The 27,761-nt window shown below is 36.2% G+C and overlaps 1 protein-coding gene across 1 annotated transcript; it reads right to left on the reverse strand.

Annotated features, from left to right (window-relative positions):
- Window positions 1-818: 818 nt before the first annotated feature.
- LOC132563476 (tyramine beta-hydroxylase-like) lies at window positions 819-14,598 on the reverse strand. The gene is made up of 7 exons (XM_060228234.1): window positions 14,375-14,598; window positions 13,458-13,689; window positions 12,932-13,111; window positions 7,712-7,884; window positions 4,386-4,629; window positions 3,916-4,012; window positions 819-1,680 (listed from the first exon to the last, which is right to left on the reverse strand). The coding sequence occupies exons 1-7, from the start codon at window positions 14,567-14,569 to the stop codon at window positions 1,080-1,082; spliced, it is 1,722 nt and encodes a 573-aa protein (XP_060084217.1). The 5' UTR covers window positions 14,570-14,598; the 3' UTR covers window positions 819-1,079.
- Window positions 14,599-27,761: the final 13,163 nt, after the last annotated feature.

The raw sequence follows: 27,761 nt of genomic DNA on the forward strand, positions 1-27,761 counted from the left end.
GCAGAACGGGACCGCTTTGGCGGCGGAAGTGTAATGGTTTGGGGTGGTATTTGTGGGGGGACTCGTACCAGGCTTGTTGTGTTAAATGGCAATTTAACCGACATTCTATATCGGGACGAAATTTTAGGACCAGTGGTTCTGCCATTCTTAAGACGCCATGTCGTTGGCGCCATTTTTCAACAGGATAACGCACCAACGCACACCAGCCGCGACAGCATAACTTTCTTGCAGCAGAAGAACATGCAGGTGTTAGATTGGCCATCTAAATCACCTGATTTGTCACCGATTGAGCATGTCTGGGACGTTCTTGGGCGACGCGTGAGAGAACGTCAAAATCAGCCGTCAAACTTGCAGGAGCTAGCCCAAGACTTGATCGCTGAATGGAACATCTCTCCTCGAATTATCCGCCGGTTTACGAGTTCCATGCGACGACGCTGCAATGCTGTTTACTTTGCAAATATTAGGCCCTACCCATTACTAATGGTGTTACCTTTGAAATTGACCCCAACGTCCTTTACAGTCGAATAAAAACAACTGAACGCAAAGTTTTATAATGAACCATAACTGCAATTTTATCAGAATTGATCAATTACTTTATTCGTACATGATTGGTAAGGATTTATGAAGGAGTTAATTAATTATTCACAGAATAAAATAGTGTTACCTTTCTTTTTGTTTAGTATATACTGATAAGAACGGGTTCCAAGAAAAATGTCTTTAAAGTAGGAAGCTTGTGAAGTTTTGGGTATGATGTGTTCATCATTCCTTGTCCCGTATTCGACAGATTATCACATTTGAGCTTTTTAGGCTATTGTGACTTATTTCTGAAGTGTTTATTCATTAAATTGCAATACATTAGCGATACATATCAATTCAAAAGGAGCTGAGACATCAGTTTTCATCAAAGTTCACTTCTAGATGACATAGGTACCATCATATTTTGAGGAAAATCAAGGAAATATGGAAACCTAGTGTAAATGTCAATGTAATGTAATGTCAATGGAGTTATGTATCGATAACCTATTAATACATTAAATAAGCAGCTGGTTATACTGTAACTTGTATAATGGCGACAGTCCTCAAGGTCTCATCGACAGACTAACAAGGAGAGAGAAGCATGTGACTGACAAGGACGCCGCTATTTCATCAACACCCGCGTTGATCTTTGAAACGCTAGTGGAGTTTCTACAATTTGACAAGTCGTGCTGAAACGCCTCCAGTGCAATTTCTGTTTTACAAGAATCCACAGCTGCCCAAAACTCCATGTGTTCTCTCGATTCGTTTGCATATTGTTTGTAAAAATCCGCAATGTCACCGTGGAGGCATTTGTTATCGTTAATGAGCTCTTTGCATTCTCCTAGACAAGGTCCAAAGGCCTTACAACGTTCAAAAACGTCGATAGCTAAACGGATCGTATCCGGATGCGTTTCATTTTCGAATATTCTAAAAGTGCAACCATCGACTTCTTGTCCGTAGTGAAATTTGCAGATGTCTAATCCCTTCCAAGCAGTACAGTAGGGAAACTGAATGTTTTCAGCCGGGTGAAAGGTGAGGAAGCCGTAACACATTTCATCCGAAGTACCATCTCCCTTTAATGTTGTTCTGTCCTTGCCGATTGATCTGTAAGTACATGTGGTCTTCAGTTCATCCCCTGGTCGTAGTTCAATGGGATTCTCGAATCTGTAAAATATAATTTAATGTTAAATCATTGTTGTATTTGTTACCTTTTTCTACACTGCTTCAGTTGTTATGTCTTAATCGTTCATGTCTATAACAATCATGTCGAGACCGGATTTAGTTTATATTTTCACCATGCTCTTTACTGTTCAGATTTTCACGGTAGTCGGTTTAGAGTAAAAATTCTAAGGTTGTGCAGTTTAAGCGTGTGAACCATAGCTATTCTAATGACCTTGTCATTCTTTATGAAATAACTTCTACTCCTCATTAAGTTTTGAGGCCGTTGGTCAAAATGGAAAGTCAATTATGATGAAAAATACGTAATATAAGAAAATCACGAAATCTATTGAATTGATGGGACTATTGCCTAGATTTTCGTTTTTCTTTAGAACACTCCAGGTTTTCCTCAATCTCCCCAGAGGCTTCACAATTTAGGGCCTTAGCATCACTGACGAGCCCCTAGAAGTTCGAAACGGCTTTATGATGCAGTTTCATTTAGTGTGTGGCCGTTTTGTGTGTAAGACTTAATTTGTATTTAAAATGTTTTTCATTTGCATGTCTTTCGTACAATATTGTAAAACAAGATAACCATTGGTTACCGAATTTGTGGACAAGGCGTAGTTTTACGGGGTTCTGATCCCTTTCCGTTGGACAAGATTTTATTTTTCATAAAATATCAGTATAATACACGAAATTACACGTTTCACTGCCTCGGAATTCTTGTTTAAATCTGTGACCATATATACTTTTCCTTTTATACATTTAATGTATTTGTGAAGTATTTGGTAAAACAAATGACAGAAGGAACCTTAATCTTAATCAGTACATGATTCCTTTATTAAACACTCCAAGTAGAACATGGAACCACCCTAATCAGTATGAGTATCAGTATGATTGGACAACAGAAATTAGAGAGGATCTTTGGTTACAATAAAGAAATATAGTTCAACTGTAGCGGCTTAACGCTAATCACCTTATCCTTAACACTGTTGCATGCACACAAAATCAGTTCTAAAATAGCCATAATAGCAACTATTGTAATGGAAAAAGAGATACAACTGCACATATGATGTTCTACAAAGAGACTTTGATGATTGATTTGATAAACACTATTGTGTTATTCATAATCAGGAAGATGATAACGTATTCAGATTAAAATATGATATTTACGGTACATCATCAATCACTGCTTTATTAAGTGTATTAAAAGAATTATATCAATTTCACTAGTGTGTTGCATATTGAAAATTGACTTCCGGTTCAAAATGTTTTAAAAGACAATAAGTCAAATTATGCATCACACTTGTCGAAATTGGCATACTAAATTGGGATTACTGTGCCTCAATTCATATATCAAAAACTATTTACAAGTAGGAACAATCTAGCATGTGGACCGCTGTGGTGGACAAATTTACGCCTACAATTTCTCTTTAAATTATCATATTTAATTATCTTTAGTTTCAAACTGAGCAAAATTTCTGTTGAAAAAATAAACAAATAAACATTATTTTTTCATACCATAGTTCATTTCAGCTTCTTAAAAAAGAAGCAGTTTGATTGTTCACGTAGATGTCCGATATTTTTTTCTGTATTCTTTAGATTCTTTGCTGTATATTCCTGAGGCAGATCATTCAATTTGAATCTTATCTAAACAGTTTTGACCATGACATTCTGTACGCATATTTCCAATTTCATTTCAAATTATTTACTAGAATCTATCAAGAACACCAACAAGGTGGATATTTTTTGTTACATTTTGATCACAGAATATACGTCTATTGTATATCATTTTCAATTTTTCTTTATTTAGGTGTAGCATTAACTGTCATCAGCACAACTTTGGTTCTAATAACGGATGCAAACAGTTGAACATCTCATGAAATGAAAAAAAAAAAAAGGCTGAAGGGAAAACTGCATGTTTTCCTGAGTTATGACCCTGTGTCTTAGATAATTCAGGAAAACTATCACTTCACGCCAATTTTTATCTATTCATTAGCTTTGGAAGTCAGTTTTGGTCACGCAATACTTGACATCGTCCAAACCGTCATAATTATACCTAATAAAAAAGTTATTGGTAGCACTAAAATAACCTGTCACTGGTTGTTGCCTGGACATTTGTTTCGCTATAGCAAATCGCGTTTTCATTTTTTTTTCAGTTTTAGAAAAGATGAAAATGATCTTTTGAATGGTTTCTAACTAGTCAGAACCGATATTTTATACATTATAACAACTGCTTACTCATGAAGAACCGGGCTATCATAGCTGTACAGCTTGTCGTACGTCAAATCTCGTAATTTGACGCCACCCCTGTATTGCTCAATTCTTTGCTGACGACCTGAAACACATGATTTATGACCACATTCCAGCTTCTTTCTTTATTTTTTTCTTAATGGTATTGTGACTATTGTTACGAAATCATGATGCTTTTAAAAGTATGTAACAACAAAATGTCAGACATCACAAATATACAAATATGTTTCTGATATCAAAGTTTATATAATAAGACTATTGCTCGTTGTTCAACTGTCAACCCTGAAATAAAAGGTTTGTATATAATACGTTACGGGTTTTAACATCTTGCGATTTATTCAATTGTTATTTCCTGTTCATTCTTTAATTGAAATTTCTCCAAGAGATATATCTATATACTTTCATTAATTTTTTTTCTTAAATTTACTTTCTCATGCATCATTGGAATTACGTCATACCCAGGTAGTGCATGTGGTTGAGCGCTCTCGTTATATAGACGGTATCAGACAGCAATCGGGATGTACAATACTGGGTGCATGTGGACTCGACTGTGTATGAAGCCTCTCCTGGCGGGATTGCTAAGTAGTTCTGACCAATCATCATTATGGTGGCATCGTGCACACGACGATTAGATGTGTAATAGATGGTCATTCCGGAACTGTCCGTAAAGTCCGAGCGGAGGAGGGGGTTGTTCCAGTGAACCTAGTTAGAAAAAGGAAATGCACTCCAAAGGTTTGGCTGGATAAAATCATTTTTATTACGGAAAGCGATCGTGAAGAAGATATTACAATAAAATCACGGGAACAGTTCTGTATGCGATATACATCAAGTCCAAAATACATTATTTGAAATAAGCTGTAATGTGAAGTGGGTCCTAGACTAGATTTATGAATGGCATTTAGCAAACATTAAAAGTAAATTATAGTAAAACTATAATATCATTACCGTTCCAAACGTCACGTCCAATTTCATGACAAACTACATACCTTACAAGTTTGCATATCTTCTCCTGTGAATATTTACCATTTACAGGATATTTACAAAAGTCGCACCTGTCAATCGTACAACTTAATACAAATGTGAAATAAAGTACAACAACAGTCAAATAATAAATTATTATCGTGTTTAAACGTTTTAGCCATTAGGGAAAATAAAACGTGGTCAAAATGGGGAGATGTCCGAACCCCAAAACTCAATAAATGACACAATTTTTAAATATTTTATGGTTAAAAATGCCAGTACATTTTGTAGATTCTGCATAATGTTATTAATCACATAGATTACGTATCGTGCAGTAATTAATATTGGTGACCACAGTTTCCCAGCAGTCTACCACATTCACTCACATACACACTTACGATTGTGCGGAAGTGTTATATAATTTTAATCTTCAAATACAGTTTAAAAAAGTAAAATCTTCACCATCGATAGAATTATTTGCGTGAAAGACAGAAAGGCGACCTAAAGAAATTCGAAACTTTATCTAAGTGATTACGGATGCATTCATTCGTCTTTATAAACCAATACTGGTACCATGTTTATAATATGCGTCAGTTATGTAGTTAACTAAAAACATATTAAAGTGAATGATTTAGAAAACATATCCATTTCAGAAAAGCACTCGATGGAAAATACAGCCACAGAGAAAACAAATAAAGTGCGGATAGATGATACCATACTAGCATGCAGAATATTAAATGGTTTTGACAATCTAATCAACACGAGAAAAGTCTAGAAGTAACCCTACATGTAATCAAATCTATTGAACAGTCAACCAACAATGGAACTCTCTCCTTGAACATGTCAATTCTGTGCTTTATGTTTTCAGTTTTCAGTCCCATCCACGTGAAGAAATAATGGCACGGTTCAGAATATACAGGTGTACTTGTGTTGTTCTAAAATTAACAATTATAGTAAATTCAAGAAATTTATTGAATCGTGGGCTAGTGCGCATATGAGAAAATATTATTAAAATGACATGAATGACGTCAGTGAACAGTATCATTTTAGTTAGAACAAGATAGTATATATGTAATCAAGATTAAATTGATATATGGCTGTAGCTTTAAGTGTGAGTGATTTCCACTTATATGTAATGGGGTCGGACATTTCAACCCCGAGTTTGTACTATTTGTACAGAAGTGTGTTGATTCGGACCTTGACACGCACACTTTTGAGTTTATAAGTTATAGCATCCGTTCTGGTCCTATTGACCTCAATCTCAATAGGATAGAGATCCTCATCTCATTGTGATTATGAAGCAAACTCGTGTATCCGGTGTCAAATGCTTTCAGTAACAGTAATTCAAAAAATTCCGCGTTTCGGAGAATAGCGGAAATTTGCTATCCTATAGTTTCGGTCACGTACACATGTACGCAATGCGTGCAAAGCAGTGTACAGTATCTGACCAATCAGGAGACTGATTGGCGTGCCACGTGGAGTACTAGGGTACCGACGCGCTCGTGAGGGGTATATCGGGTATTCATTCTAGGCGCGGACTTCCAAAGCGTTGACTGCTATAGTTTCAGGATTCGGGTGAAAACGTATACAATGCACTTATATATAGTATAGAATATATAATTTACATATTTTCGCTTTTCAGTAAAGGTATTGAAGAAATATAAAGTGTGAAAGTATCTAACGACCGGTAGAAATACCATTGTAGACCATTAAAATGCAGGTGCTTGGTTCTCCTAAGGCTTGTTATACAATGGTAGAATTAGGGTAGCGAGAGGCTAGTGAGTGAGTAAGGGAATGTATATATATATATAAAGAGAGAGAGAGAATATGACATTTAAATGTCGGCTCTATCGTCCGCTCGGCTCACATGCATATGGTGGTTGTGTTTTTATGGGAGTAAGGTAGCATAGTAGTATATAAAGGATGTGTGATTCTGCCATGGTGGAAAAAATCAAACAGGTATGGGAGTGAGGTAGCATAGTAGTATATAAAGGATGTGTGATTCTGCCATGGTGGGTAAAATCAAACAGGTATGGGAGTGAGGTAGCATAGTAGTATATAAAGGATGTGTGATTCTGCCATGGTGGGTAAAATCAAACAGGTATGGGAGTGAGGTAGCATAGTAGTATATAAAGGATGTGTGATTCTGCCATGGTGGGTAAAATCAAACAGGTATGGGAGTGAGGTAGCATAGTAGTATATAAAGGATGTGTGATTCTGCCATGGTGGGTAAAATCAAACAGGTATGGGAGTGAGGTAGCATAGTAGTATATAAAGGATGTGTGATTCTGCCATGGTGGGTAAAATCAAACAGGTATGGGAGTGAGGTAGCATAGTAGTATATAAAGGATGTGTGATTCTGCCATGGTGGGTAAAATCAAACAGGTATGGGAGTGAGGTAGCATAGTAGTATATAAAGGATGTGTGATTCTGCCATGGTGGGTAAAATCAAACAGGTATGGGAGTGTAGGTAGTAAAGGATGTGTGTAGCCATGGTAGGTAAAATCAAACAGGTATGGGAGTGAGGTAGCATAGTAGTATATAAAGGATGTGTAATTTTGCCATGGTGGGTAAAATCAAACAGGTATGGGATAAGAGATCTCCACAAAATGTGATAACAATACCCTCGGTTAGGGAGGACTTTTCTTTAGCTCGATTGGTTGAGCGTCAGACTAGTAAGCCAGGGGTCCCAGGTTCGATACCTAACCGAGGCATTGAAATATATAATGACCTCTGTTACATATAATAAACACACTGCGTTCTTTGGATTCTGTTTTCTTTTCAATTTTGAAATTTTATCTGCATTATCTTATTTCAGCATTACCTGCATTGCAGCCTTTCTATAGCCTTTTTGTCCCATTCGGAAGCCAATGTCTTTATGGACACACTCTCCACTAAATCCTACCGCCCATATTCCAATCATTGTCAAACATTGTCGGTGGGGTCCCATTCCACAGGGTTCAGGAATGTTCATCGGAGTGTCAGTTATCTCTTTATCTACGTAAAAACACACGAACTAACTTCATTATCACATTTACCTTTGTATTTAGTACAGTATGTGAAACAAACATACTTATAGATATTTGCTTAGTTGTGATAAAATGTAACTTAAGAAACACGCATGGAATGAAAACATCCCATATGAATTAACCCGTTCTGTGCCAAAGCCGATTTTGAGTCGATGCAGTTGCATCCAAACTAAGCATGTTATTTTCATTATGTAGATATAACCGATTCATAAGTAGATATCTTACCTATATATTGGAATAATTAATGACGTCATATCCTCAGAAATGACGTCAATACAGATAAATAATGGCGTCATAAGTGTCTAGACATATGAAAAATGGCACTGTAACAAAACGTCAAATTTCTATCCCCCTTCCATCACCCACCCTCATTTATCCTTTTGGTCATTCTGGTACCAGGAATATGCCCGCTGTGAGTGTTCTGATCTACAGCCATGTACGGTTTTTATCTGTCATTCTGACATCAGGAACATGCCAGCTGGAAATGTTCTGATCTACAGCCATGTACGGTTTTTATCTGTCATTCTGACATCAGGAATATGCCCGCTGTGAGTGTTCTGATCTACAGCCATGTACGGTTTTTATCTGTCATTCTGACATCAGGAACATGCCAGCTGGAAATGTTCTGATCTACAGCCATGTACGGTTTTTATCTATCATTCTGACATCAGGAACATGCCAGCTGGAAATGTTCTGATCTAGAGCAATGTATGGTTTTTATTGGTCATTCTGACATCAGGAACATGCCAGCTGGGAATGTTCTGATCTAGAGCAATGTATGGTTTTTATCTATCATTCTGACATCAGGAACATGCCAGCTGGAAATGTTCTGATCCACAGCCATGTACGGTTTTTTATCTATCATTCTGACATCAGGAACATGCCAGCTGGAAATGTTCTGATCTAGAGCAATGTATGGTTTTTATCTATCATTCTGACATCAGGAACATGCCAGCTGGGAATGTTCTGATCTAGAGCCATGTACGGTTTTTATCTATCATTCTGACATCAGGAACATGCCAGCTGGGAGTGTTCTAATCTGGAGTCATGTATGGTTTTTATCGGTCATTCTAACACCAGAAACAAACCAGCTGGGAATGTTCTGATCTAGAGCAATGTATGGTTTTTATTGGTCATTCTGACATCAGGAACATGCCAGCTGGGAGTGTTCTGATCTAGAGCAATGTATGGTTTTTATTGGTCATTCTGACACTAGGAACATGCCAGCTGGGAATGTTCTGATCTAGAGCAATGTATGGTTTTTATTGGTCATTCTGACATCAGGAACATGCCAGCTGGGAATGTTCTGATCTAGAGCAATGTATGGTTTTTATCTATCATTCTGACATCAGGAACATGCCAGCTGGAAATGTTCTGATCTAGAGCAATGTATGGTTTTTATCTATCATTCTGACATCAGGAACATGCCAGCTGGGAATGTTCTGATCTAGAGCCATGTACGGTTTTTATCTATCATTCTGACATCAGGAACATGCCAGCTGGGAGTGTTCTAATCTGGAGTCATGTATGGTTTTTATCGGTCATTCTAACACCAGAAACAAACCAGCTGGGAATGTTCTGATCTAGAGCAATGTATGGTTTTTATTGGTCATTCTGACACCAGAAACAAACCAGCTGGGAATGTTCTGATCTAGAGCAATGTATGGTTTTTATTGGTCATTCTGACATCAGGAACATGCCAGCTGGGAATGTTCTGATCTAGAGCAATGTATGGTTTTTATTGGTCATTCTGACATCAGGAACATGCCAGCTGGGAATGTTCTGATCTAGAGCAATGTATGGTTTTTATTGGTCATTCTGACATCAGGAACATGCCAGCTGGGAATGTTCTGATCTAGAGCAATGTATGGTTTTTATTGGTCATTCTGACACTAGGAACATGCCAGCTGGGAGTGTTCTGATCTACAGCCATCACTTTAAAATGAGATTTCCTGAGAGGTATCAGAAAATGACGATATTCCAATGCAAGAAAATGGAAAACATGAACGGTGAAAGAACTTTACTACCACTAGCAGGGATTTTCATTCTATGGTTTCAAAAACACCGACAATTGCAGAATATAGGAACAAACAGCAGAAAAGTCAGAAGACGGTATGGTTTCAACAGATGTTTTTAAGGAACGGATTTCCACTGATTTTTAACTTTTCTTTACATTGTTACATAGTGTAGAAAACAGCAAAGTTCCAGCTCGCCACCGCGACCACTACTGTACACGTACGATTATTGCTTTGTTGATGTAATATTTTGTTATGTCAAGCTGAATTCACATCAAACCTACTTATAATTAAGTTTTAGTATGGACAAAATAATTGCCAAATTTTCATTTTTTTTGCAAGTAGCCTTGATTCAACATTCAATACTACTAACATCGTGGTTCATATGACCGTACCACTGACTTGTAGCGGATTCTCTCCATTGCATGTGAAGTTGTTCAACGTGAGCACTAACTTTAGAAGCTCTACCAGATCACAACCATCTATTTAAACAGTATACCATAAAAAAACAACGGTAGATTTACACTGACTGCACATGACAATCCTACATTTACAAAAAATAACAGAATTACTATTTCCGCACAGCATAAATCACAACAATCACTCATACAATATAGCACACCTGACAACATAGTGATCACAACAATAGGCACACATCACAAAACGTCTTTACACAATACAGTACACATCACATCAGCAAACGTCATTACACAATACCGTACACATCACAAAACGTCTTTACACAATACAGTACACATCACAAAACGTCTTTACACAATACATTACACATCACAAAACGACTTTACACAATACGGTACACATCACAAAACGTCTTTACACAATACAGTACACATCACAAAACGTCTTTATACAATACCGCACACATTACAAAACGTCATTACACAAAACCTCACACATTACAAAACGTCTTTACACAATACAGTACACATCACAAAACGTCTTTACACAATACAGTACACATCACAAAACGTCTTTACACAATACAGTACACATCACATCACAAAACGTCTTAACACAATACAGTACACATTACATCACAAAACGTCTTTACATAATACCGCACATATTACAAAACGTCTTTACACAATACTGTACACATCAGAAAATGTCTTTACACAATACCGCATACATTACAAAACGTCTTTACACAATACAGTACACATCACAAAGCGTCTTTACACAATACAGTACTCATCACAAAACGTCTTAACACAATACTGTACACATCACAAAATGTCTTTACACAATACAGTACACATCACAAAATGTCTTTACACAATTCAGTACACATCACAAAACGTCTTTACACAATACAGTACACATCACATCACAAAATGTCTTTACACAATACCGCACACATTGCAAAACGTCTTTACACAATACAGTACACATCACATAACAAAACTTCTTTACACAATACTGCACATATCACAAAACATCTTTACACAATACAGTACACATCACGAAACGTCTTTACACAATACAGTACACATCACCAAACGTCTTTACACAATACCGTACACATTACAAAACGTCTTTATACAATACAGTACACATCACACCACAAAACGTCTTTACACAATACAGTACACATCACATCACAAAACGTCTTTACACAATACAGTACACATCACAAAATGTCTTTACACAATACAGTACATATCACAAAACGTCTTTACACAATACTGTACATATTACAAAACGTCTTTACAAAATACAGTACACATCACATCACAAAACGTCTTTACATAATACCGCACATATTACAAAACGTCTTTACACAATACTGTACACATCAGAAAATGTCTTTACACAATACCGCATACATTACAAAACGTCTTTACACAATACAGTACACATCACAAAGCGTCTTTACACAATACAGTACTCATCACAAAACGTCTTAACACAATACTGTACACATCACAAAATGTCTTTACACAATACAGTACACATCACAAAATGTCTTTACACAATTCAGTACACATCACAAAACGTCTTTACACAATACAGTACACATCACATCACAAAATGTCTTTACACAATACCGCACACATTGCAAAACGTCTTTACACAATACAGTACACATCACATAACAAAACTTCTTTACACAATACTGCACATATCACAAAACATCTTTACACAATACAGTACACATCACGAAACGTCTTTACACAATACAGTACACATCACCAAACGTCTTTACACAATACCGTACACATTACAAAACGTCTTTATACAATACAGTACACATCACACCACAAAACGTCTTTACACAATCGAGTGCACATCACAAAACGTCTTTACACAATATCGCACACATTACAAAGTCTTTACACAATACAGTACACATCACAAAACGTCTTTACACAATACAGTACACATCACATCACAAAACGTCTTTACACAATACAGTACACATCACAAAATGTCTTTACACAATACAGTACATATCACAAAACGTCTTTACACAATACTGTACATATTACAAAACGTCTTTACAAAATACAGTACACATCACATCACAAAACGTCTTTACACAATCGAGTACACATCACAAAACGTCTTTACACAATATCGCACACATTACAAAGTCTTTACACAATACAGGACACATCATAAAACGTCTTTACACAATATCGCACACATTACAAAGTCTTTACACAATACAGTACACATCACAAAACGTCTTTACAAAATACAGCACATATTACAAAACGTCTTTACACAATACAGTGCACATCACATCACAAAACGTCTTTACACAATACAGTACACATCACAAAACGTCTTTACACAATACAGTACACATCACAAAACGTCTTTACACAATACAGTACACATCACAAAACATTCACGGTATAATACACATAAACACTTTCACAGTGTACGATGAGTATGACACACGAAACAACACATACACTCACAAATTATGACATCACTAACATATACATCATTTCCATGGAAAGACACACTTACTTGTTTCATCACATCCAAACAGGATCATGTGATGCATCACCTCCTCATTGTCAATAAATGGAACGGTAGCTACCATATGGTAGTCGTCATCACTTGGAAGTTCAAAGAGCATGCAATAATAATTGGTCGCAGTCGAGGGCACCTCCGTCTCTGGAAAACGCACAGTTATGTTCTGCATTCCTGAAATGTATAACACGTTTAGAATAAAGATGCATACTATGTTGCGGTACCTAACTACCACGATGTAACCAATGAAATTTATTTCAATTCTGAAAAAAAACCCATGTTATTATAGTTATTGTTAACAAGCATGCCTGAAATAACGTGACAATACATCTAATATAACACGTTAATACTGGTAACGTAGATGATTTCTGTCATCTAAAGACCACTATGAGTTGTGTTTCAGAAAGATGACAAACGTTAGTAATGCTGTATTTTGTCTCATAATAGTTAAAGATTAGAATACTCGAAATATACCATAGTATACTGGCTCCTAGTTTTACCGCGGGATAACATGACATACCGTCTTCATTTAAAGCGTCACATTGAAGTTTTTCAATATCACAATCCACCCATGAGTTAGCAGCCTGACAAGCAGGATCGGAGAAGGGGGTACAGACCCCGGGATGGCTGATACCGACTGTGACGGCAGGGGTGGTTCCTTTGCTCCACACACAATCCGGGTCTCCCAGCTCTTCCCCATTAGTCTTACCGTCCCCGTCAGAATCCTTCCTACACAAGGATGTAGTCCAGATCTATAGGAAATATACATTTATATGGTCATGGGTGATCTCTATATCACAGCCATGAATACGTGTTTAATGTGTGATGTGTGCTCTAACATTGTCACGTTCAGCACAGGTATCACTTCTCTACTTATGTTCAACCCTCTATGACTATTGTACTCTTGTCTTTTATTAATTTAACTAAACACCTGCAAAAAGGAAGTTATTAATGGAATCAAAGCTTAGCATTTGATTCTAGCACTTAAAAAACTCTAAACGCTTGTGTAGAGATCCACTACATGTATCAAAAAGATGCTGATAGAGATTATACATAGGAGCAGACAAAAGATTGAGCACTACATGCAATGACGAAAAATTCAATTATATAGATACAACAGAGAGTCTTGTTCTCATAGGAGCCGTATACACAGGCTATATCGTGACAAAGAGAAATTACCTACATGTCAACAGAATTCCAATTAAAACACAAAATTAAGAGCAAAGAAAGATTTACACGGATAATCCTGAAACAAATACGAAGAACATGATATCAACTTTCCCGTAAGGGTGAACGTCTTCTGCTTCTACGACATCTCCCGCCACGTAAATCCTTGTCAAACTTGTTTAAAGCGCATCATCGAAGACAAATAAAATATATCCCACTTATCTAACTACTCCAATGACTTCGCAGTTAATTCAATAATTTGATACATACATTACCAGCTTCATTGAAGTCCACACCGAAAGGGTTTCTGTCACCTCCTCCGAGGGGGTTAAGATGCCCGACACCCCTCCAGATATAGTTCACCTTGCATGGGTGTGGCACTTCTCCACCGCTAGGAATTTCATTCTGAAATCTAGGGAAGGCCAATACCGAACAACCACACAATGCTATGATGAAAACAATCATTTTGAACTAGTGATATGATGTGTACCCAAACTGATACATATATTTAACAGTGAGGGACACGACGGTTAAGTACATGCGCTGATTGGCTATAGGAACAGCGGATATCCGTGACAATAGCAATGTAATATTTTAGAACAACTTATACACGTGATTTAGGATATGTTTTATATCTGACATTTATACACATTATTTAGAATATATTTTATATCTGACATTTATACACATATTTAAGGATATGTTTTATATCTGACATTTATACACGTGATTTAGGATGTTTTATATCTGACATTTATACACGTGATTTAGGATATGTTTTATATGACATTTATACACATATTTTAGGATATGTTTTATATTAAACACGTGATTTAGGATATATTTTATATCTGACATTTATACACGTGATTTAGGATATGTTTTATATCTGACATTTATACACGTGATTTAGGATATGTTTTATATCTGACATTTATACACGTTATTTAGAATATATTTTATATCTGACATTTATACACGTTATTTAGGATATATTTTATATCTGACATTTAAACACGTTATTTAGGATATGTTTTATATCTGACATTTATACACGTGATTTAGGATGTTTTATATCTGACATTTATACACGTGATTTAGGATATGTTTTATATCTGACATTTAAACACGTGATTTAGGATATATTTTATATCTGACATTTATACACGTGATTTAGGATATGTTTTATATCTGACATTTAAACATGATAGGTTTTATATCTGACATTTATACGTGATATGTTTTATATCTGACATTTAAACACGTGATTTAGGATATATTTTATATCTGACATTTATACACGTGATTTAGGATATGTTTTATATCTGACATTAATGTACGTTATTTCGGATATGTTGTAGATCTGACATTAATGTACGTTATTTCGGATATGTTGTAGATCTGACATTAATGTACGTTATTTCGGATATGTTGTAGATCTGACATATAAACACGTTATTTAGGACCTGACATGTTGTAAGTTATTTAGGATCTACTGGAATGTAAAAGTGGTTCTATGTATAAGATGAAGAAGAACGAAAAAAAAAACCAATGAAGCATTTTGATTCTCAACCGGTGCTAACAAATCCTTCGGTGATTATCGCTGGCGACCTGAATTTCCACTTGGATGATAACACTAATGTTGATTCCCGACAGTTCGCCGGAATCCTTGACTCCCGGGGGATGATACAACATGTGACAGAAGCTACCCATTCACATGGTCATACACTAGATGTGATTATCACAAGGGGAAATACTTATCTAATCCACCGAGCAATTCTAGTGGCAGATCCATGTCTGAGCGACACTAAGGAAAACCTATCTGGTGATCATCTTGCTGTCTATGCCACACTAAATTGTGGTAAACCAAAACGTGCCAGAAAAGAGGTCAGCTTCCGGAAATTCCGCGAAATTTCTGTACCTGATTTCATCAAAGACATTCAGTCATCTTCAGTCCTTCAGACTACTGAGGGTGGAGTTGACTGTCTTGTTGAAGCATATAACTCTGGTATCGAGGCTCTGATCGAGAAGCATGCACCTCTTCAGACAAAGGTAATTACTGTCAGACCTAACGCGCCTTGGTACAACGAACAACTTCGTGATGCAAAACAATTGCAGAGGAAGGCGGAGAAACGTTGGCGAAAGACCAAACTAATCATCCATCGCCAGATATACAGAGAACATTGTCGGGCAGTCAGTTCACTACTCATTCAACGTAAGAAGGATTATTATTCAGGTAAAATCACAGAATGTGGATAGGATACACGACAGCTTTTTAGACTTAACGGAAACCTAATGGGACATACTGGTGAAATCGCCCTACCAAGCTGTTCATCTGAAAAAATCTTGTCCAACAAGTTCAGTGATTTTTTCCAGCATAAAAACACAATCAGGCAAAAGATTGATGTGGTGAACTCAACTTCCGACACTGGCGTCTCTGTCATGGATGCCGATATCCAATTCTCTGGTGAACCTTTGACGCAGTTCACTCCAACAACCAAAGAAGAATTGCGCAAGATCATTACAAACTCTCAATCGAAATCCTGTGAACTAGACCCGCTTCCCACAGTTTTACTGAAGCAATGTCTTGATGCACTGCTCCCCTTGATCACCTTAATCATGAATAAATCATTAACAGAGTCTAGGGTTCCATTGTGTTTCAAGAAGGCTAATGTAAGACCACTGCTGAAGAAGCCTGGACTGAACAAGGAAGAATTAAAGAACTACCGTCCAGTGTCAAATCTCCCTTTCTTATCCAAGATCTTGGAGAAGATTGTGTCCCAGCGACATGAGTGTAGAGCGGTACTTATCATGCTTGATCTGTCTGCTGCATTTGATGTCATTGACCATTGCACACTGTTCAAGTGTCTGGAGTACTCTTATGGGGTGACTGGTGATGCATTACGCTGGACCCAGTCTTACTTGAATGAACGACGACAGTGCGTTGCCATTGGATCAACTGTTTCAGACAGCAAAACCTTAGACTTCGGAGTTCCTCAGGGGTCTGTCCTGGGACCTAGAAAATACTGTCTTTATTCGAAACCAATCGGGTAAATTTGTCGTCGTCATAACCTTCAGTACCATTGTTATGCCGACGACACACAAATCTACATGGTTATCAGACCTCAAGACAACTGGGACATAATAGTAGCAAGTCTTGAAGCCTGTCTAAATGACATCAGTGCTTGGATGAACTCAAATATGCTCAGGCTCAATCAGGAAAAGACAGAACTGATCGTCTTTTCCCACAAGTGTCAACACACTAAAGGTCTCCAGTTAAAGGTCGGTGCACAAACTATTGAGGCCGTCCAAGCTGTGAGAAACCTTGGTGTACACTTTGATAGCTCTCCAAATCAGAAATATTGGGTGTATCCGTCAGTTCATCACCACAGATGCATGCAAGACATTGGTACATTCTCTTGTTACTTCTAGGTTAGACTGGTAACGCGTTACTCGTTGGTGTATCTGATACACTAATGAGCCGCCTGCAGAGGGTACAGAACACCGCAGCACGCCTAGTTACCCGTACTCGAAAGAGGGGCCACATTACACCAGTCCTTTACTTATTGCATTGGCTGCCCGTGCGATTCCGGTCACAGTACAAGATTTTGATATATACATACAAGGCAAAAAATGGAACGGCTCCTGAATATTTGCAGGAACTTGTCACCGTTTATAAGCCGTCACGATCACTACGATCGGAGACAGAATCATTGTTGTGCGTTCCAAACTTTCGTACTGTGACTTATGGTAACCGGTGCTTTGGAAAGGTAGCGGCCACTTTGTGGAACAGCTCACCATCTGCTACCAGAAGGTTAAAATCCCTGGCCAAATTCAAGAGGGATATTATAACCCACCTGTTTACGTCTGCATTTTCGACTCTCACGCAGACGTTCTGTATATACATACTATCACCACTACTTACTTGATTAGGTTACTGTGTTACATATGTTGATTACTGTTTTATACATGTTCTATAAATTTGTAAGATTATTATGTAATTGTGAAGCGCATTAGAGTATTTTTTCAAAATAGATAGTGCGCTATATAAATGTTGTATATTATTATTATATTATTTTTAAAAGTCACCATTTATCGAAACAAATGGTCAACCACTGAAGTCTTTGCTGCTTTATTCACAGCTAAAGAAGTAAAGTGGAAATACACAGACCCAATACAAAACTAGGTTTAGCGTGTCCTTATCTATCCCAAAGGTCACATTACGAAACTTAACCCCTAAATTTTCGAAATCATTGACCATTCTGAAATGTCACGTGGTATGCTACATGAATGACAAGGCCATAATCTCTTCACGCAGACTTACAGTTGTCTGTCCATCAGCACCTTCGTGTCGTGTCACCTAATAAGGTAAACTGGAACATATGCTAATGAAAGAGTGTTGTAAACTATTACGAAACAAATATGATTTTCTATTCAATTAAGAACATTTTAGTATGTTAATGACTTACTGCTCTGAAATGCATTTTATTAACTGTCATATTTATAATTTTTAGGTATCTTGTGTAAATTATTTCATGATTAATATTTGCAACTGGTTAAATTCAAACGATGTGATGGATATGATAAACGTTTATAAAATTTCTCAGCAGTTTAAATTTCCTCTTTCCATAACCTTAGAAATCCAAAATGCAGTTGCAGTCACTTCTTGTCCTCATCGGCTGCTGCACGGCATTTGCGTGAGTATTACATTAGATAATACCTCTTTGTATTTGTTACAACTTGTTGACTTATCTTGTTACCTTACTAACACAAATACATTTGTATATCGAAAAAAGTTAAGCATTTTAATAAAGATAATAATCACATCATAGAAGATTTCACGAAATTCTCCAGCCAAAGCAAAGGAAAATCCACGACCAATTTCACTAATTCACTTAAGGAATGAAAATAGACTATTTATTACAATTTTGCCACTGAAATATAGAGAAATATCTAATTAATTTCACCAGTGAAAAATAACACTTTTGCAGACTTACACCAATGAAAAGAGAGAACACTAATCATCGTACCAAACTGACAAAACATGAAACCGCACCCATTTTATACCTGTTCTAAATATGCCTGTAATTTGGTAATTTTGCTTGTGAAAATATAATAGATAGTGAAAAGAATATTCAATAATTTCTCCAGTAATAACAAATATATATCACTCGTGAGTCAAATATTTTTTTGTATCTTTCACGTGCGCTATATTAGACACCTGTGAGATATATTTGTTATAACTGGAAAAACTATTAAATATCCTCTCTCTAAATATATATCACTCGCAATTTTGTTTGAAATTAAATAAGTTTTGATTGGTAGGGCAAGAAGAATGCGCACCAATTTCTATTTAGCTTTCCTGGTCATTAGAGATGAAACCTCGCATTTGACTTTAAGATATTTCTGTCCTAATTTTTCATAGGAACAATTAACTGGATCCCATCACAAAACGAATTTATGTGGTGATTCAAGTCCTCTGTGTATTTCTATTGTCTTGTGAATTCTTGGTTTGGGAAAATCACATACTTGTATGTCGCTTATCTTTCTTATCTAGGTTTGTTTAAGTATCTAATTTGCTTTGATATGTAATATGTAACCTTATGTTGATCATTGTACTGTCATCACGGTAGCGATACAAGCACACTTTCCTTTATAAGTTGATAACAATATTAAACATAAAGAGTGTCATTTTTTTTATATGAGTTGTAAGCTAAAAAAATATAAATAAAATAAAGATTTATACATAAAACATCTTTTGTACTTTTCATTATTTTGTCTTAGTGAAATTTATTGAAACAGGATACCAATCACAAATGGATTAAACACGATTAATTTATTTTCAAAAGGTGTCATCCACGTTTTTCTTTTGTACAACTTTATTGTAATGGAGAATAAGGAAATATAGCTTATAATGCTTTAATTGCCATAGAGAAAATACTGACCTTACGTGTATCATATGGAATGTCAGGACTACCTGTTGTTATGCAGATCACTCGTGAAAGATTATTAAGATACATACATGGAAAACTTGTGCCAGTATTTTACAAAAACAGCAGTATATTGATATAGACGTCTTAAATGTAATGATATATCAAAGTAAAGATTATATAAAATTTGAGATTAATATCATAAATAATTGTATAAAACATTTTTGTTTCACTTTTGAAACAATTTGTATGATACATGTAATTAACGATTCTGAAGCGATTTTGTTTATACTATATTAATAACACCATACTTTCCAATACTTTCTTGAAAAAGTCTTCTATATCTTTACTATACAAAAGTTCCCTTTCGAGTTCATTCTTAGACTGGTGTTATCTCTTATCTTAGTCACACCAGTCACGTGATTTTTGATATCTCTAAAGGTGTTGGTACTCATGACCTGTATAATTGATAGTCATGACTGAAGGACATTTATAGAGTGAAGGTTACTCAGAACAAATAAGAATCATAACAAATCAGTGGTAACGATTTTTCGTGTAAATTTCACATATTACCAAGGTCTGGAAAAATTCTGTGTCTGTTATACTGACAATGCAGTACAGGTCATCTTCTCAAGTCCCACTCTCGTGATTCCATCCTGTGTGATGGGAGAATTCCTGCTATGTGGTATTATTGAATAAACTGGAAAATATGTACGAGGCTTAAAATATCACATCTAGAATAAGAAAATGAGTACATAATTACACAAATGTTTTACATCCTACAGGCAGAATATTACTCACAATGAAATAATGGGGCTGGTTGACCTCACCTTTCAAAACCTCGATTCCAACCACGATAGCTTTCTGGAATTGTCTGAACTGTATGATGTCTACGACAAAATCGACGCTAATGGTAAATATCTTGGAATTTTAGCCTATTCCTTAATTACACGCATTTGTTGCATTCATTAAGCACTTTTCGACAAGAACAGTGTGCAGATTTGTCCTTAAAATTACCAAATATAATTTGCAGAAACATATGCAACTGATGGTAGAATGAAACCTATGTTTATAATTGCACCGTACTTACTTTAACTTCAGTCCATTTTCAATTGTTGACTACTCCGTCAGTTCCAGTTGGTTTGTTAACAAAGCAGCCACGTCATAATGCATTGTCGCCTCCTCATTTAGTTCCTGTTGTTTTGTCGTTTCATCATTCAGGTTTTGTTGCTTTGTTAATGAGCTCCTGCTGTTTTGTCGTTTCATCATTCAGGTTTTGTTGCTTAGTAAATGAGTTCCTGCTGTTTTGTTGACGAAATCAGTCAGTTCCAGTTGATTTCTTGTCTTAGCAATCAGTTCACGTCCTTTGTTGGCTAATAAGGCATTTTTGTTAATAGGTGACAAATCAATCAGGTACTGTTGTTTTGTAGACTAATCAGTCAGTTCATGTTGTTTTGTAGACTAATGAGTCAGTTCATGTTGTTTTGTAGACTATTCCGTCAGTTCATGTTGTTTTGTAGACTAATGAGTCAGTTCATGTTGTGTTGTAGACTATCCCGTCAGTTCATGTTGTTTTGTAGACTAATGAGTCAGTTCATGTTGTTTTGTAGACTATTCCGTCAGTTCATGTTGTTTTGTAGACTAATGAGTCAGTTCATGTTGTGTTGTAGATTAATGAGTCAGTTCATGTTGTGTTGTAGATTAATGAGTCAGTTCATGTTGTGTTGTAGACTATCCCGTCAGTTCATGTTATTTTGTAGACAAAGCAGTCAGTTCTCGTTGTTTTGTAGACAAATCAGTCAGTTCCTGCCATGCTGTAGACAAACCAGTCAGTTCCCGTCATTCTGTAGACAAACCAGTCAGTTCCGGTTATTCTGTAGACAAACCAGTCAGTTCCTGTCCTTAATTAGACAAACCAGTCAGTTCCGGTTATTCTTTAGACAAATCAGCCAGTTGCTGTCTTTCTTTAGACAAACCAGTTAGTTCCTGTCATTCTGTAGACAAACCAGTCAGTTCCTGTCATTCTGTAGACAAACCAGTCAGTTCCTGTCATTCTGTAGACAAACCAGTCAGTTCCTGTCATGCTGTAGACAAACCAGTCAGTTCCTGCCATGCTGTAGACAAACCAGTCAGTTCCGGTTATTCTGTAGACAAATCAGTCAGTTCCTGTCATTCTGTAGACAAACCAGTCAGTTCCGGTTATTCTTTAGACAAACCAGTCAGTTCCTGCCATGCTGTAGACAAACCAGTCAGTTCCCGTCATTCTGTAGACAAACCAGTCAGTTCCGGTTATTCTTTAGACAAACCAGTCAGTTCCTGCCATGCTGTAGACAAACCAGGCAGTTCCTGCCATGCTGTAGACAAACCAGTCAGTTCCGGTTATTCTGTAGACAAACCAGTCAGTTCCTGTCATTCTTTAGACAAACCAGTCAGTTCCTGTCATTCTGTAGACAAACCAGTCAGTTCCTGTCATTCTGTAGACAAACCAGTCAGTTCCGGTTATTCTGTAGACAAACCAGTCAGTTCCGGTTATGCTGTAGACAAACCAGTCAGTTCCGGTTATTCTTTAGACAAATCAGTCAGTTCCTGTCTTTCTTTAGACAAACCAGTCAGTTCCTGTCATGCTGTAGACAAACCAGTCAGTTCCTGCCATGCTGTAGACAAACCAGTCAGTTCCTGCCATGCTGTAGACAAACCAGTCAGTTCCTGTCTTTCTTTAGACAAACCAGTCAGTTCCTGCCATGCTGTAGACAAACCAGTCAGTTCCTGTCATTCTTTAGACAAACCAGTCAGTTCCTGTCATTCTTTAGACAAACCAGTCAGTTCCTGTCATTCTTTAGACAAACCAGTTAGTTCCTGTCATTCTTTAGACAAACCAGTCAGTTCCTGCCATGCTGTAGACAAACCAGTCAGTTCCTGTCATGCTGTAGACAAACCAGTCAGTTCCTGTCATTCTTTAGACAAACCAGTCAGTTCCTGTCATTCTTTAGACAAACCAGTCAGTTCCTGTCATTCTTTAGACAAACCAGTTAGTTCCTGTCATTCTTTAGACAAACCAGTCAGTTCCTGCCATGCTGTAGACAAACCAGTCAGTTCCTGTCATGCTGTAGACAAACCAGTCAGTTCCTGTCATTCTGTAGACAAACCAGTCAGTTCCGGTTATTCTTTAGACAAACCAGTTAGTTCCTGTCATTCTGTAGACAAACCAGTCAGTTCCCGTCATTCTGTAGACAAACCAGTTAGTTCCTGTCATTCTGTAGACAAATCAGTTAGTTCCTTGTTGTTTTATATTGACTAATCACTCCATTCCTTCTTCCAATTCCTTTTGTATTTTTGTCTCTGTAGCCAGAAGACATTTCTTTTCAAATCACCCACGACCCGTGCCCGAACCATTTGATTTTGATATTATGTTGGAACCTCAATGTTTACTCAAATAATTCCAATGTTTTAGTTTGGTTTTCTATTGAAGGATATTTAATCAAATCAGTATTCAAATAATTTGACCTCATGTTACAATGTATTTGTTACATCATTTATTTGTTTTATTTACCAGATGACGGTGTCGTGAGTGAATATGAATATACATATAGAGCCACGGAACAACACAGGTTTTTTTCAATTATATTTCAAGAGCTGGACTATGATGGGGACGGTTATTTGGACAGAGGTGCCGAGGCCGGCCAGTACATCTTGATGGACACGAACAGTAGGAACATTTGATAATCTTGATTAAGTATTCGTACAATATGCTCCGATTAAAGTTTTATAAAACAGATCTGTATGGTAACCCCATTTGCCAATGTTTGATGTTTTGCTCATGTTTATAATCATTTTATCATGAATGAATCTCTGTGAGATATAGCGAACAATTATCATTAAGGTACAGTTATATAAAAAAGTAATACTACAATAGACTAATAATATATTCATTAATAATACGGTAGCGACAATATTAAAAAATATCGTAACGAAGTTGTAATGATAAAACAAGACCGTACCGACAAAGTAATGATAACAACAATACACTAGTAATTATTATATTGATAATTGATATGTTGATTGTGTATGTATTTCAGCTGATAACGAAGTTAGCAGAAGAGAATATGATACTTACTACACAAAAGTAAGTAGCAAACTGGACTGGGGAAAAATATCTACAGAAACAGTAACGCTGGTTAAAATATTTATTTGAGTGCACAGGACGATTCGTAATACCAACAGATCAGCTTTCTACTGAAAACATTATCAAATATTCTGTTTAGTCCATTTTGTTTTTGTATACCTTACATATATCACCAGATTCTCTAAACAGTGCAGAGAAAAATATCATTATAAAATCTTTCATTTTTTTTTGTGACGAACATCATTTGACTAAATCATGAAAGTATTGTATAGATTATGTATGTTCGGCATTTGGACAATGGGTAAAATATGGTATAAGCATATTAAATAAAATGATACGTACAACGCGGAAAGAAATATTATCTCTTGAAATCTCATACGAATTTATCCTTAAAGGGACCAGAACGTTTTTTTTCAGACTGACTTATTAATGGTACATGCTTCTCATTTACATCAACAATGGACATATACTGTATACTAAAATAGCTTATCTAATCGACTTCTTAATTTTTGTTCAATCCATAATAACTAAAATGCTAGAATAAGTCATTATTTAAATTCATTTTCTCCAACAGGTTGTTGAAGACGCTATACAAAAATACGGCTACTTACTTGGACCTATCGGAGGTATCGGTAATAGTGGACCAGCCACAACCTAGGTTCAGACGAAATACTGGACCTTCAGTAGATCACCTGTTAATGTTTAAAAGATATCCTATTAGTTTTGCATTCCAAGCCCGTTTACTTATCTTTACAGTATAAGTACATTGAAATATGACATACAACTCAATGTAGTTAAAGCGATGATTGAAATACACATGAAAGCGAAAAGAAAACTAAAAGAAAACGAATTATTCAGGCGAAAAGAAGTCTACAACATTTAGCAGAATTGACTGAATAAATATTTTCAATACACATACAACATAGTCGTCTCTTTCTCTCTTGTCAGAGGTTCGCTCTCGATGTCGCAAAAAGTTCTGTGTTTGTGGTTTCCAAACAGAAAGTTATTAAATGAACGGGTTGCATAAAATTAATAAAACATGTGACCAATTTGTCTATAAGTACCATTGATGTTTTAATAAACAACTCTTTTGTCTGTATTTTTATCCTCCTCGATAACTAAGTTACATATGCTCTATACATATGCGCTGGAAAAACAAACCAACGATTTCAATAAAAATGATTTCAACAAGTCTACTAATTACTTGATTGGTACAAGCCGGTGTTTTGGTTGTGGTAAAACGTTTGTTCGAATTAAAACACCCTCGTATTTATGAAATGAACAAATATCAATCTTATTGATAATAAACAGGTTTTAAACACTGAAGTAGGAAGATCACATCCTTTTACCGGAAGTACCGAATACACTCAAGCCGATTTGTAATATCAATAAACATACCGCAATTCTCAGATTTATCAGACTGTTTGTCATCTACAGCTCCAACGTTTTATTTTGTGTGAAATGTAAATGAACAAGTAAGTTGGTGCCTATGTATCCAAACTCGTCCGGGTTGTAAAACCAAATCGATAAAATGAGGGCGAAGATATTATGAAAATAAATTAAACAAAAAGCAAAGTGTTCCTAAAGGTTATACGTCTTCTACTTTATCGATATCAATCCAAGTTCTTAAAATGAGAGTCGGTTAATGACAGCAAAACCATGTGACATATCACAGTCAATTAAGACACCGGACCGAAGTTGGCACATTGAAAATAATATTTCTCAAAGATGACCCTGTTGTTAGTATCTGCGTCAGTCTTCATCCTTAAATACAGCTGGACCTAACCTGGGGACAGCTGCATTATTGACATTATTACCTTTCAAATATGTAATATAATAGCTGATGGCAGTGCTTTCTTTTTCTTCTTGCATGTTTCTGAAATAGTCTATCACGTGCGTCTTTGATTAATGTAATATCCATACCTTTCATCTTATACATGTTTCAGTATACTTGTTCGTATCTTTATGGAGAGGACTTGTATAGGTTTTACATATTGCCCAATTCCATTTATCTATCAAGAACTTTGGACTATAAAATATTCTGAAATTAAATGATGAAATTTTACATGGTCATTTTACATGCATTATTTAAACGTGTTTTTGTAAGCCGTCTGTAAAGGTCTTCATTACGTGTTCTGATAAAACTTCTGCTAGCAAAATGAGAGATAGTTTGTGCAGATAGCAACACTAACATATACGATTTCGTTACTATGATTTAGATATGTCCTGTACAACAAATTTGTTCAAAATACGTGACATTTCAAATTATGTATTAGTCATAATACGACATTCTAGTTTATCAGCGGGTCCTTGACCTGTCCTCAGGTGGTAGGCTTGACACCAACGTGAATCATCATCAACATATTGTGATCCACATTTCTTTTTCCGGGTCGCGTTTGCGTTTTTCCCCATCTTTTTATTGACTTCGAATTCGGAAACTATATAGTGCTTATGGAATACGAGATAATACGTATTTACGAAGATTCTTTATATTCTGAATCTAGTGGTGTCGGTAGGCTTACTACTGCTTGTGCGGAGTCCATAGAAATATAGCAATTCAAGTCAAACGTTGGAGTAAGCGACGTTTTTTCACTCCAAATTACATAATTTCTACAATTAACATACTTGTAAATACTTCCCAGCGACAGATATGTTAACAGAAGTCAAACATGCATTAATATGAGCCCAATATATCTATTTATATGAAAATATATATATTTCTTATATTTTCCACTGCATGGTATTTCCACTGATTAACCATAACAGCTGTAGTTGCGCAAAAGCACTTCATAACTGCCAACTGGCGTACGAATTTAAGAATAATTGAAACCAATTGAGGTTGCCTCCCCTTTTACATTTAGCGTACGAGATTACCTTTGCCTAATTGTTTAATTATTATATTTGCATTCATAAGCCCGTGAATGCCTATTGAAAGCAGTTTAATGCTTGAATATGGAGAACATAAGTTACAATTAACGCTTCCGTATCTGAAATTTCGCTCTCCTGCTACAAATGCTGTATTTTTGGTCTATTGATTTCCACTCGTCCATGGAATAAAACAAAATAGGAAATGCACTAATACAACTGATTTCCTGTCCCAGGGTGTTATGGTGGTTCAGTGTTGCAAGGAACCTAAATTTCCGAGGAAAATAAAATGGAATGGGTTTTTAAAAGTGAGAACTCGGTAATGCAATAAAATTGTATCTAAATTTCATAAGAAAGTAAAGTACACGATTTAATCTGAACCGTGCCAATATTCAACCACTGACAAAATTCCACGTTAGGAAACTGGAAAATGGATGTCCGCTGGAAAAGTCTATCACAGGGTTCTCAATGGACAGTACAAACAAACCACAAGAGCAAAATAGGATATCGCAAAAGTTGTTCAAACAACAAAAATATTTGTTATATTTACCGTAATCATCCCACATCCTTGTCAAGAAGGAGGATAATGACTGTACAATTATCAAGGGAATCAGGATCAGTTTATCAAATGCACTTACATTGTGACATGTAATTAGCTAGGCTCTTAAGTACCGTACTCTATGGTTACACCCGTGGACTATACGCTGTACCACAGCATATCTTTCGGTCCCAAAATCTA

This window comes from Ylistrum balloti, unplaced genomic scaffold, assembly GCF_031769215.1.
Source record: "Ylistrum balloti isolate Yb309-2 unplaced genomic scaffold, AGI_CSIRO_Ybal_v1 Utg371740, whole genome shotgun sequence".
Lineage (NCBI taxonomy): Eukaryota > Metazoa > Mollusca > Bivalvia > Pectinida > Pectinidae > Ylistrum > Ylistrum balloti.

What these genes read in the sequence shown, in the direction of transcription:
- LOC132563476 (XM_060228234.1), bottom strand. Translation starts at nt 14,569, where the DNA reads ATGATTGTTTTCATCATAGCATTGTGTGGTTGTTCGGTATTGGCCTTC. An exon ending in TGACGCTTTAAATGAAGACG is followed by an intron (nt 13,112 to 13,457) that starts GTATGTCATGTT and finishes TATACATTTCAG; the next exon opens with GAATGCAGAACATAACTGTG. An exon ending in GTTTGGATGTGATGAAACAA is followed by an intron (nt 7,885 to 12,931) that starts GTAAGTGTGTCT and finishes GTTTTTACGTAG; the next exon opens with ATAAAGAGATAACTGACACT.